The sequence below is a fragment of the Heterodontus francisci genome, chromosome 15, assembly GCF_036365525.1.
Source record: "Heterodontus francisci isolate sHetFra1 chromosome 15, sHetFra1.hap1, whole genome shotgun sequence".
In the NCBI taxonomy this organism is placed as follows: Eukaryota; Metazoa; Chordata; class Chondrichthyes; order Heterodontiformes; family Heterodontidae; genus Heterodontus; species Heterodontus francisci.
Genome location: NC_090385.1, coordinates 22,528,252 through 22,540,707, shown reverse-complemented (window position 1 = coordinate 22,540,707; position 12,456 = coordinate 22,528,252). Strand labels below are relative to the sequence as shown.

At 44.4% G+C, this 12,456-nt stretch overlaps 1 protein-coding gene across 4 annotated transcripts in view; it reads right to left on the bottom strand.

Moving 5' to 3' along the window:
* Positions 1-12,456, bottom strand: part of eda (ectodysplasin A) — a 301,068-nt gene that overhangs the window by 123,750 nt on the left and 164,862 nt on the right. For 3 of the 4 annotated variants that reach the window (XM_068047219.1, XM_068047220.1, XM_068047221.1), the window contains exons 2-3: positions 10,935-10,970; positions 834-972 (exon numbers count right to left, since the gene is read on the bottom strand). In XM_068047219.1, the coding sequence (XP_067903320.1) occupies positions 834-972; positions 10,935-10,970 (175 nt within the window). The remainder of the gene's footprint in view (positions 1-833; positions 973-10,934; positions 10,971-12,456) is intronic. The other variant, XM_068047222.1, reaches the window with a different exon arrangement.

Here is a 12,456-nt window from a genome sequence, read left to right as displayed (position 1 = left end):
GCAAGATAGCTCAAGATGTTTGAGGGGTGCACCTGCTTTTAAAACAATCTAGGGAACAGTCAACTATCCATCATTGTTGCCGAGCAACAGTAGGTGATTTGCCAAAATGGGCCTTCGATTAATTTTAACTCGCACCCAAACGAGAGGTAGGTTATCTAGGCAGAAGAACAACCTCAAGTGCCAAAAAAGCTGATCATACTGCCACCTTGTTTTCTTGGTTTGAGGTCATATGTATTCCTTGATGCTTGTGTGAACTGTTAAATCATTAAATGCAACTTTTGATTAACTAAACCACAGAGTGGTGTGTCTTCATTTGGCTGCCCATTGTCCAGGTGCACGAATCACTGGAATCCCTGTATCACTACAGTGGTTGTTGGAACATGGAATGTCTTCCTACAAGTGGCATTATATAAAGGAAAATTGGATAAATGTCTAAAAAGGAAGAATACAAAAGAATATGGAGAAAAGCAAAGAAAATGAGATTAGAGCGAGTCGCTCCAGTTGAAGAGCCAACAATTCTTACTATTGTTTTAGGAACTGGATTGTCCAATTCTGTCCATTTTTGCATGAAAGACAAAAAGCAGGGTTCTTGCTGGTAATGTGGATTGGCAAAGACAATTGTTTAAAGGAAATCCTCAACCAAATGGTATATTTTTTTTTAAAAATTGACGGTTAATGGATCCTCATTAAGACACAACAACATAACTGAAAATATATATTCAGTATTTATAATTTTTGTACATTGGAATTTGAATTTTGTAAGTCTGCAGATAGCTGATAGGTTACAGCTTCACTTCTTTAAACAAAATCCACACCAGTACTCATGTTCTCACCTCTATCCCCTTTAACTGCTTGTTCACCTCTCTCTCCTGGTTCTTTGTTTTGGCTTCGCTTCATCCTATGAACCACCTCCGCTTGATCTCCATGAGGAAGTGCTCGATCATCTGCAGTGAAGTAATTTAACATGTGCATCTGGGGAAATAAAAAATGAGAGCAATGTTATTAGTACAATATTGAAAACCTGGCTTTGCAGATTTTCTGCAAAACGCAAGTGTGATTATTCCTTTCCATCACTGCCTTGGCAGACATACCTGATTCATCATGCTTACAACTGGATCTCATCTTGATCCCAATCTGCTGAAACACATCAACACCGACATGACGAGTGCTGGCAACTACGAGTCCCAGTAGAAATTACTGTGCTGCACCTTGCAACTGGATATCTTGACCTCCTAATCCTACTAGAGGGCCCACTCTACTCCAACCAGCGCCTAGACCCATATCAACTGTCACAAGGAAATCCTCACTTGCATAATCCTCAAAAACAAAGTTCAACCTGCTCCTTTTCTTCCTTTACTCAACTTTTTGTTCCTAGCCGCACAGACTCTCAATTGCCCCTAGCACGTGCTAGGCCACAACCAGTGGAATCAGACCTCCAAGACCTCAACTTCACCCCCGCCTAATGAATTCTGGATCAGTTTTTCTTGATCTGCCCAGGATTCCTGACTTGGAATCTGATCCTAAACAGTTCCTGTGTTTGTCCTCCAGTCTGGCCCCAAAACTGATAACTCTTTGGTGGTCCTTGAATTCCAGGCCATCCTTGTACTACAACCTCTCATCTGACTGCAATCACAACACATGACTCTCTGCTTTGACTACTGCACCCTTTTGCACCTGGTCATATCATTGATGGCACTGATGTTCTTGTTCCACTTGTGGCTGCCACCAAGACCCTAAACCCTTTCCTGCCCAGCTGTGCTCTCCTCACACTTTGTCCCTCCCCTCCTATATTCTGACAAACTGCTCCATGCCCACCACATTCCCTGGTTCATCTGTCACAACTCTCCCAATTAACTAATTTCTCTCTGCTTTAAGCAATTTTTCTTCGCTTGAAGAGTAAGTTAATAGAGACAACATTTGCTAAATAATCCTCAGTGTGCTAAGAATTACACTGACAACCAATTTAAGATTGTCAGTAGGGCTCGCAGTGTGGTGCATTTACTGGAAGCTACATATATTAATACACAGGGCCCTGATCTTTGCAGACAGAAAGAACATGTACACACATTGCGCCTGTTTCAGCTGAACTAAATAAGTGACAGCCATTCGCTGGTTCATTCCTCAGGGCAATGCCTTGACCAATTAGTCAAGCTGCCTGGTTTAAATTTCAAACAAAGCTTGGCAGTTAACTGTCAGTTACTGTAAACTGGTGCATTCTCCTTGGCCTCTACCAATCAGAGTTCACTTGCCAACCAATTAGCACTCTCTTCTCATGCAGTACAAGTTGTTGTTTTCCCTTACATTGGTTATTCTCGCTTATCGTCCTGATGAGTGCAGGACGAAAAGCTTTGACATGTCTCCATTTTTAGCAATTCTCAAGTTCTGTACTACTGAACGACTTTTAGTAAATTAGTACTTTTCCTGTTTCAGATTTGAAACCCTCGTCCATATTACTCCAACTCCACAAAAAAACTTTCAAGTTCCCACATGTCATTAATGCCACTTATAATATCCCAACCACCATTCAACTTGAAAAGTGTTAATTCAGCACAGATTGCCCAATAAACCAGATAACTCTGGGTCTATGTAACACAGCTACTCATTGCTGCAAACATTTGAGCCAACAGGCTGCTGCTGATCAGGAACCCTTTCCATACAGGCTGGACTATCAAACCATGGGTCACAAAATGGATTTCAAGGTTGCTCAGCTTCAAACGTTTAATTCTCAATGTACTATATGGTTGTCATCATACATAGCCAACCCATCTGTAAACTGTGGGGTATGCAATGGCACTGGTGGCACTAACCCAAATGTGCACCTTGATCGGTCTGTAAGATCAGTTTAATGCTCTCTACACTTGTGGGCTTCAAGAAGAAAAAAATGCAAAGGCCTAATATTCAAACCTTCCAGAAGCATGTTGCCAAAGCATCTAAAGCCTTGCCCTCAGGTTGTCCTTTGTTGCATTTGTGCATGAAGTCTAAAAAGTAGAATGTGTTCAACATGTTGTGGTTTATTTCAAAATTACTACAAACTAAATAACTGCTGTTTACAAGTGAAAGGATCTGCACAGCAGGAGAATAAATCTGCTTTAGATCAATCTTAGATCAGTGAGAGTGGAAGAGAAGACAAATACCACCAAGTAGCCAACAGAAAATGCTGGAAACATTCAGCAGGTCAGGCAACTTCCGTGAAGAGACAAAAAGAGAGTTAATGTAGTGAATTTTAACCCCCCACCCCAAAAAAAAAACAAGTGGATTTGTTGGGTGAGATGTAAAAATTTTAAAAATCTCAATCCCGACCCCAACACCAACCCACCCTCTTCTGGGTTTAACAGAGGCAGGACATGGGACAGGCAGCCAACTTGTGCCGGCAAGGTGGGTTGGCCTTTGAATATTATAATGAGGTTTGGAGCCTCCCATTTAACTTCCCTTACAGATTTATTCCAGGCCACAGGAAAACCTGTCAGCTCAAGGGAGGAGAGGACAGCTTTGGGGAAACGGTAAGTCCCCTTACAGCACTGCTTGTGGGCCAGCAGGAGCAGAAGTGCTTCCTCCCCTCTCCTCCACCTCCGCAACAACCCCCCCAAGTTTTGCACCCAACGCCAGGGATCAGACCTTCGCCCACGCAACTGGGAGTCGATACTGTCAGTCAGGCTGACTTCCGGGCAGGAATCCTGTCAAAAAACAATATGCATTCCGCAGAATTCAAATTCCATAGCATGCATGGAAACCTGGACTTCTGGGTTTTCTGACTGAAACTCAGCACCCCTGCTCAGAAAGTCGCCTCTGTCAATATCAGGGCTAATGTTTTAGGTCAATAACCTTACATCAGAGCTGGTTCCTGTTGAAAGTTCCAATCAAAGTAACTGTTTCTCTCTCCATAGATGCGGCCCAAACTGCTTTCCCTTGTCCAGCATTTTCTGATTTTATTTCAGATTTCCAGCATTTGCAGTGTTTTGCTTTGATCCTAACAACTAACAATTCCAACAAAAGCAGGTGATACTATCTCAATGACCCCAAGGAAGAAGAGACAGATAGAAGAGGCAGAGATGATTAATTATGCAATGGAATGTGACCCTTTGGGCCACTAGAACCAAGAAACTCCCAAGTGTGGAAATAAGGGATGAATAGATACTCCGGAATCTGGCTGCATTATCTTTGGGGATGGGTTTATGGAGCAATTTTGTTAACTTTCCCTCAGCTAATTAAATAATTGAGGTAGAGATTATACATGTGTTTGGCTTGATGGATTTAATGATTTGCTCTTGGTTTTGTTTCTTTGTGCTGCTTGTATAAGGCACGATTGCTTATAATTACCAGGATTAGCCTTCTGTAAAATGTTAAATGCAACGTATTCAATTTACCATGCAATTTTCTGAACATGGTTTTCATCCTCGGAGAATTAATTCCAGTTCTTTGTCCTGTTTCTCATACCACCTGCGGCCAAAATAATGGGAAGGAGTAAGGGAGTTTGCAGACATCCTTTACTTAAGCAAATATTGCTCCTGATATTTATGAGAAAGTGGGGGAGTGAGCTGGGTGCATGTTTGCTGGGGGAGAAACTCAGAATTCCTGGGAATGCCGACATCCTGCCGAATTTAACAGCAGGACCTTACCTTTTTTTTAAAAAAAAACGCTGTTTCCAGCCCAGCAGCCAGCTAGATTGACAGGAATGCCAGCAACAGAAGATTGCGGGCCAGAGGCAGGGAATGATTAGCAGTTTATGTGGCGGAAGGTTGTCGGACAAGCAATTGGGAGGTGGTGGCGGTGGGGGGCGTGGTGGTGCAGACAGGGAGTGATGACAGATTTGGAGGAGTGGGTATAGGACAGCCAGTCACTACATAGTGGCGCAGTGGTTAGCACCGCAGCCTCACAGCTCCAGCGCCCGGGTTCAGTTCTGGGTACTGCCTGTGCGGAGTTTGCGAGTTCTCCCTGTGACTGCGTGGGTTTCCGCTGGGTGCTCTGGTTTCCTCCCACAGCCAAAGACTGGCAGGTTGATAGGTAAATTGGCCATTGTAAATTGCCCCTAGTGTAGGTAGGTGGTAGGAGAAAGGTGTGGATGTGGTAAGGAATATGGGGTTAATGTAGGATTAGTATAAATGGGTGGTTGTTGGTCAGCACAGACTCGGTGGGCCGAAGGGCCTGTTTCAGTGCCGTATCTCTCAATAAATAAATAAATAAAATAAAAAAATACAGAGTATTTGCTTGAAGGGCTGGGGAGAAAAGCATTCCTGCTTTGCCTGGCCCACAAGCAGTGCTATAAAAAGCATGCTGAATCTGGCGGCACCCACCTCTCTTCAGCTGCTGAGTTTCTGAGCCCTGGAAAAGCCATGCAGGAGGCATTACTGTAAAATCGCTGTTAAAATATCAGAATTACAGAAGCAAAATACTGCAGATGCTGGAAATCTGAAATAAGAACACAAAATGCTGGAAATACTCAACAGGTCTGGCAGCATCTGTGGAGACAGAAGCAGAGTTAATGTTTCAGGTCAATAATCCTTCATTATAATTACAGACCTGCCTCTTCCGAGCAAGTTACTCGGACACTCCGATATCTGGCGCAGTTAAAACAGAAACAGGGGAATCCATGGCAGGTTAGGGTTGGCTTTCAGAAATTTGATGATTTAACATTCCCCCCCACTTCCACCTGACCCTCTCCCGCCCATTGTGGTGGGGTTAAACTTCTCCTTATTGTGTTTTGTACAGACTAATGATCAGCAGGAAAGGAAAGTACAATCCCACGAGACTATCTACAAGTGACTTCCACCCAAAAGGATGCCACCCCAACAACCTCAGCTGATGAGTCAGTACTCCTCCATGTTGAACAGCACTTGGAGGAGGCACCGAAGGTGGCAAGTGCACAGAATGTACTCTGGGTGGGGGACTTCAATGTCCATCACCAAGAGTGGCTCGGTAGCACCACTACTGACCGAGCTGCCAGAGTCCTAAAGGGAATATCTGCTAGACTGCGTATGCGGCAGGTGGTGCGGGAACCAACAAGAGGGGAAAACATACTTGACCTCGTCCTCACCAATCTGCCTGCCACAGATGCATCTGTCCATGACTGTATTGGTAGGAGTGACCACCGCACAGTCCTTGTGGAGACTAAGCCCCGCCTTCACATTGAGGATACCATCCATCGTGTTGTGTGGCACTATCACCGTACTAAATGGGATAGATTTCGAACAGATCCAGCAATGCAAAGCTGGGCATCCATGAGGTGCTGTGGGCCATCAGCAGCAGTAGAATTGTACTCAACCACAATCTGTAACCTCATGGCCCAGCATATCCCCAACTCTACCATTACCATCAAGCCAGGAGACCAACCCTTGTTCAATGAAGAGTGCAGGAGGGCATGCCAGGAGCAGCACCAGGCATACCTCAAAATGAGGTGTCAACCTGGTGAAGCTACAACACAGGACGATCTGCGTGCCAAACTGCGTAAGCAGCATATGATAGAGCTAAACGATCCCATAACCAATGGATCAGATCTAAGCTCTGCAGTCCTGCCACATCCAGCCGTGAATGATGGTGGACAATTAAACAACTCACTGGAGGAGGTGGCTCCAAAAATATCCCCATCCTCAATGCTGGGGCAGCCCAGCATATCAGTGCGAAATATAAGGCTGAAGCATTTGCAACAATCTTCAGCCAGAAATGCTGAGTTGATGATCTATTTCAGCCTCCTCCTGAAGTCCCCAGCATCACAGATGCCAGACTTCAGCCAATTTGATTCACTTTGCGTGCTATCAAGAAATGACTGATGGCACTGGATACTGCAAAGACTATGGGCCCTGACAATATTCTGGCAATAGTACTGAAGACCTGTGCTCCAGAACTTGCCGCACCCCAAGCCAAGCTGTTCCAGTGTAGCTACAACACTGGCATCTACCCTGCAATTTGGAAAATTGCCCAGGTATGTCCTGTACACAAAAAGCAGGACAAGTCCAACCCGGCCAATTACCGCCCCATCAGCCTACTGTCAATCATCAGTAAAGTGATGGAAGGTGTCAACAGTGCCATCAAGCGGCACTTGCTTGGCAATAACCTGCTCAGTGACGCTCAGTTTGGGTTCTGCCAGGGCCACTCAGCTCCTGACCTCATTACAGCCTTGGTTCAAACATGGACAAAAGAGCTGAACTAAAGAGGTGAGGTGAGAGTGACAGCCCTTGACATCAAGGCAGCATTTAACCGAGTATGGCATCAAGGAGCCCTAGCAAAACTGAGGTCAATGGGAATCAGGGGGAAAACCCTCCGCTAGTTGGAGTCTTAGCTAACGCAAAGGAAGATGGTTGTGGTTATTGGAGGTCAATCATCTGAGCTCCAGGACATTACTGCAGGAGTTCCTCAGGGTAGTGTCCTAGGCCAACCATCTTCAGCTGCTTCATCAATGACCTTCCTTCAGTCATAAGGTCAGAAGTGGGGATGTTCGCTGATGATTGCACAATGTTCAGCACCATTTGTGACTCCTCAGATACTGAAGCAGTCTGTGCAGAAATGAAGCAAGCCTTGGACAATATCCAGGCTTGGGCTGATAAGTGGCAAGTAACATTCGCGCCACACAAGTGCCAGGTAATGACCATCTCCAACAAGAGAGAATCTAACCATCTCCCCTTGACATTCAATGGCATTACCATCGCTGAATCCCCCACTATCAACATCCTACGGGCTACCATTGACCAGAAACTTAACTGAACCAGCCATATAAATACCGTGGCTACAAGAGCAGGTCAGAGGCTAGGAATCCTCAGGCGAGTAACTCATCTCCTGACTCCCCAAAGCCTGTCCACCATCTACAAGGCACAAGTCAGGTGTGTGATGGAATACACTCCACTGGCCTGGATGGGTGCAGCTCCAACAACACTCAAGAAGCTCGACACCATCCAAGACAAAGCAGCCCACTTGATTGGCACCCCATCTAGAAACATTTACTCCCTCCATCACCAATGCACAGTGGCAGCAGTGTGTACCATCTAAAAATGCACTGCAGCAACGCACCAAGGCTCCTTAGACACCCCCTCCAAACCCACAACCTCTACCAACTAGAAGGACAAAGGCAGCAAATTCATGGGAACACCACCAGCTGCACGTTCCCCTCCAAGTCACACACCATCCTGACTTGAAACTATATCGCCATTCCTTCACTGTCACTGGATCAAAATCCTGGAACTCCCTTCCTAACAGCACTGTGGGTGTACCTACCCCACATGGACTGCAGCGGTTCAAGAAGGCAGCCCACCACCTTCTCAAGGGCCATTAGGTAAGGGCGATAAATGCTGACCTGGCCAGCAACGCCCCCATCCCATGAATGAATAAACATAACAAATCAGAATGGGAAGTCTGCCCAAACTGAAATAGCAAGTAATTCAGATCAGAATGATCAAATATAGGTAAACATTTCAATCAATTTCAATCAATCATTTAAAGACATTCCTTTAGAAATCAGTATATGACATTGTATCAATAGGTAATTGGTTAGTTTTGTATGAAATAGGAGCAGGAGTAGTCAGAGTCTGCTCTGCCATTCGATATGATGATGGCTGATCTTTGCTTGCAACTCCACTTTCCCGCCACTCCCCATATCCCTTACTTCCCAAAAATCTTGTACTTAGTCTTTCTGCTACTTTACAAAACTTTGTGAATTTGCAAATTTTTTGCCAATTAAAACTGTTGCAAAAGTTAGGGCTGGAGTGCAACAGCGCTAGTAACAACACTATAATTGTTCATGCAATGGTAATCAATCTATCTGGCACAGAAACAGAACAATTTACACTGTAAATCACATTCTTGCAGGTAGTAAATTATTGTTCATGATTTAAAAAATGTCAACTTTTAAAATATTTTTCTCACTTTTCCTTACTTTCCTTTTTCTCTCTGATTCCACCTGGTTCAGCCCCTGGGCTGTTTGTTTTTATCACACTTGGCAATGGCGGAATGAATCACAGAATTGTTACAGTGCAGAAGGAGCCATTCGGCCCATCGTGTCTGCACCAGCTCTCTGAAAGAGCAACTCCCTCAATTCCATTCCCCTGCCTTCTCCCCAGAACCTTGCACATTCTTCCTTTTCATATAACTGTCTAATTCCCTTTTGAATACTTTCAATTGAACCTGCCTCCACCAAATTCTCGCGCAGTGCATTCCAGACCTTAACCACTCGCTGCATGAAAAATATTTTCTTCATGTTACTTTTGCTTCTCTTACCAAATACCTCAAATCTGTGCCCTGTTGTTCTCGATCCTTTCATGAGTGGGAACAGTTTCTCTCTATCTACTATCTAGGGCGGCACAGTGGCGCAGTGGTTAGCACTGCAGCCTCACAGCTGCAGGGACCCGGGTTCGATTCTGGGTACTGCCTATGTGGAGTTTGCAAGTTCTCCCTGTGTCTGCGTGGGTTTTCTCCGGGTGCTCCGGTTTCCTCCCACAAGCCAAAAGACTTGCAGGTTGGTAGGTAAATTGGCCATTATAAATTGTCACTAGTATAGGTAGGTGGTAGGGAAATATAGGGACAGGTGGGGATGTTTGGTAGGAATATGGAATTAGTGTAGGATTAGTATAAATGGGTGGTTGATGGTCGGCACAGACTCGGTGGGCCGAAGGGCCTGTTTCAGTGCTGTATCTCTAATCTAATCTAATCTGTCTAGACCCCTCATGATTTTGAATACTTCTATCAAATTACCTCTCAGCCTTCTCTTCAAGCAAAACAATCCTAACTTCTCCAATCCATCTTCATAAGTGAAATTCCTCCTCCCTGTAACCAGTCTCGTGAATCTTCTCTGTACTCTCTCCAATGCCTTCATGTCTTTCCTCAAGTGCAGTGCCCAGAATTGGGCGCAACACTCCAGCTGAGGCTGGAATGTTTTTTTACAAGTCCAACATAACTTCCGTGCTCTTGTACTCTATGCCCCTATTAATAAAGCCCAGGATACTGTATGCTTTATTAACCGCTCTCTGAACCTGTCCTGCCACCTTCAATGACTTATGCACATTTACACCTAGCTCTCTTTGCTCCTGCACCCACTTTAGAATTATACCCTTTACTTTATATTGACTCTCCATGTTCTTCCTACCAAAATGAATCATTTCACATTTCTCTGCATTGAACTTCATTTGCCACCTGTCTGCCCATTCCACCAACTTATCTATGTCCTTTTGAAGTTCTATATTATCCTCCTCACAATTCACTGTACTTCCAAGTTTGGTATCATCTGCAAACTTTGAAATTTGTCCTGTACACCAAGGTCTAGGACATTAATATGTATCAGGAAAAGCAAGGGTCCCAACACTGATCCCCAGGGAACTCCACTACAAACCTTCCTCCAGCCCGAAAAACATCCATTAACCACTAATCTTTGTTTCCTGTCACTCAGCCAATTTCATATCTATGTTGCTACTGTCCCTTTTATTCCATGAGCTACATGTTTGCTCACAAGTCTGTTGTGTGGCATTGTATCAAATGACTTTTGAAAGTCCATGTCCACCACATCAACAGCATTGCCCTCATCAACCCTCTTCTGTTACCTCCTCAAAAAAACTCCAGCTGGTTTTCCTTAATTGATTCACATTTGTCCATGTGACTATTTATTTTGTCCCTAATTATTTTTTCTCGACGTTTTTCCACCACCAAAGTTAAACTGACTGGCCTGTAGTTGCTGGGCTTATCTTTGCACCCTATAATTTTTGCACCTTTCTGGAATCTCCTTGCAAATTTGTTCCTCCATGTCCTTCCCACTAACTGCAGTTCTGCAGTCCTCTGGTACCACCCCCGAGTCGAAGGAAGACTGAAAAATTATGGCCAGTGCCTCTGTAATTTCCACCCTCACTTCCCTCAGTATCTTTGGATGAATCTCATCTGGCCCTGGTGCTTTATCCACTTTAAGTAGAGACAGCCTATCTAATACTTTTATTAATTTTAAACCCCTCTAGAGTCTGACTTACCTCCTCTTTCATCATTGTCTGGGTTGCATCTTCTTCCTTGGTAAAGACAGATGCAAAGTATTAGATTAGATTAGATAAGAGATACAGCACTGAAACAGGCCCTTCGGCCCACCGAGTCTGTGCCGACCATTAACCACCCATTTATACTGATCCTACACTAATCCCATATTCCTACCAAACATCCCCACCTATCCCTATATTTCCCTACCACCTACCTATACTAGTGACAATTTATAATGGCCAATTTACCTATCAACCTGCAAGTCTTTTGGCTTGTGGGAGGAAACCGGAGCACCCGGAGAAAACCCACGCAGACACAGGGAGAACTTGCAAACTCCACACAGGCAGTACCCAGAATCGAACCCGGGTCCCTGGAGCTGTGAGGCTGCAGTGCTAACCACTGCGCCACCCTAAATTGATTTAAATTCATTTAATACCACCGCTATGCCCTCTGGTTCCATTTTTAAATCCCCTTTCTCATCCCTAATCGGCCCCGCTCCTCCTTTTACCACCCTTTTACAATTTATATGCCTAAAGAAAACTTTGGGATTTTCTTTAATGCCAGCTGCCAGTCTCTTCTCATGCTCTCTCTTTGCTTCTCTTATTTGGTTTTTCACTTCCCCTCTGGACCTTCTATATTCAGCCTGGTTCTCAATAGTATTTTCTACCTGGCATCTGTCATAAGCACACTTTTTCTTCTTTATCTTAATCTCTACCTCTTTTTTCATCCATGGAGCTCTGGATTTGTTTGCTTGACTTTTCCCCTTCGAGGAACATACCTTGACTGTGCCCGAACTATCTCTTCTTTGAAGGTAGCCAGCCCATTGTTCATCTACCAGTTTTCCTGCCAGTTTTTGACTCCAATTTATTTGCCCCAGCTCCATTCTTACCCCATTGAAGTTATCCTTCCCCCAGTTAATTATTCTTACCCTGGATTGCTCTTTGTCCTTTTCCATAGTCAGCCTAAACCTTATGATACAATGATCACTGTCCCCTAAATGCTCTCCTACTGATACTCGATCCACTTGGCCCACCTCATTCCCAGGAACCAGGTCTAGCAGTGCCTCCTTTCTCATTGGGCTAGCAACATACTGTTGTAGAAAATTTTCCTCAACACCCTCTAGGAACTCTTGCCCCTCACTGCTCTTTACACTACAATCATCCCAGTCTACGTTTGGATAAGTAAAGTCCCCCATTTTCACTACCCTATAATTTTTGCACCTTTTTGTAATTTCCTTGCAAATTTGTTCCTCCACATCCTTCCCACTAGCTAGTGGCCTATAGACAACACCAAGCAATGTAACTGCACCTTTATTGTTCCTTAGCTCTAGTCAAATTGATTCTGTCCTCGACTCCTCTGTGTCATCCTTTTTCTCCAGCACTGCAATGTTCTCCTTAATCAATACTGCCACCCCTCCCCCTTTTTCCCCTTTCCTATCTTTCCTGAACACCTTGTATCCAGGAATATTTAACACCCAGTCCTGCCCTTCTTTGAGCCAGGTCTCTGTTATAGACACAACAT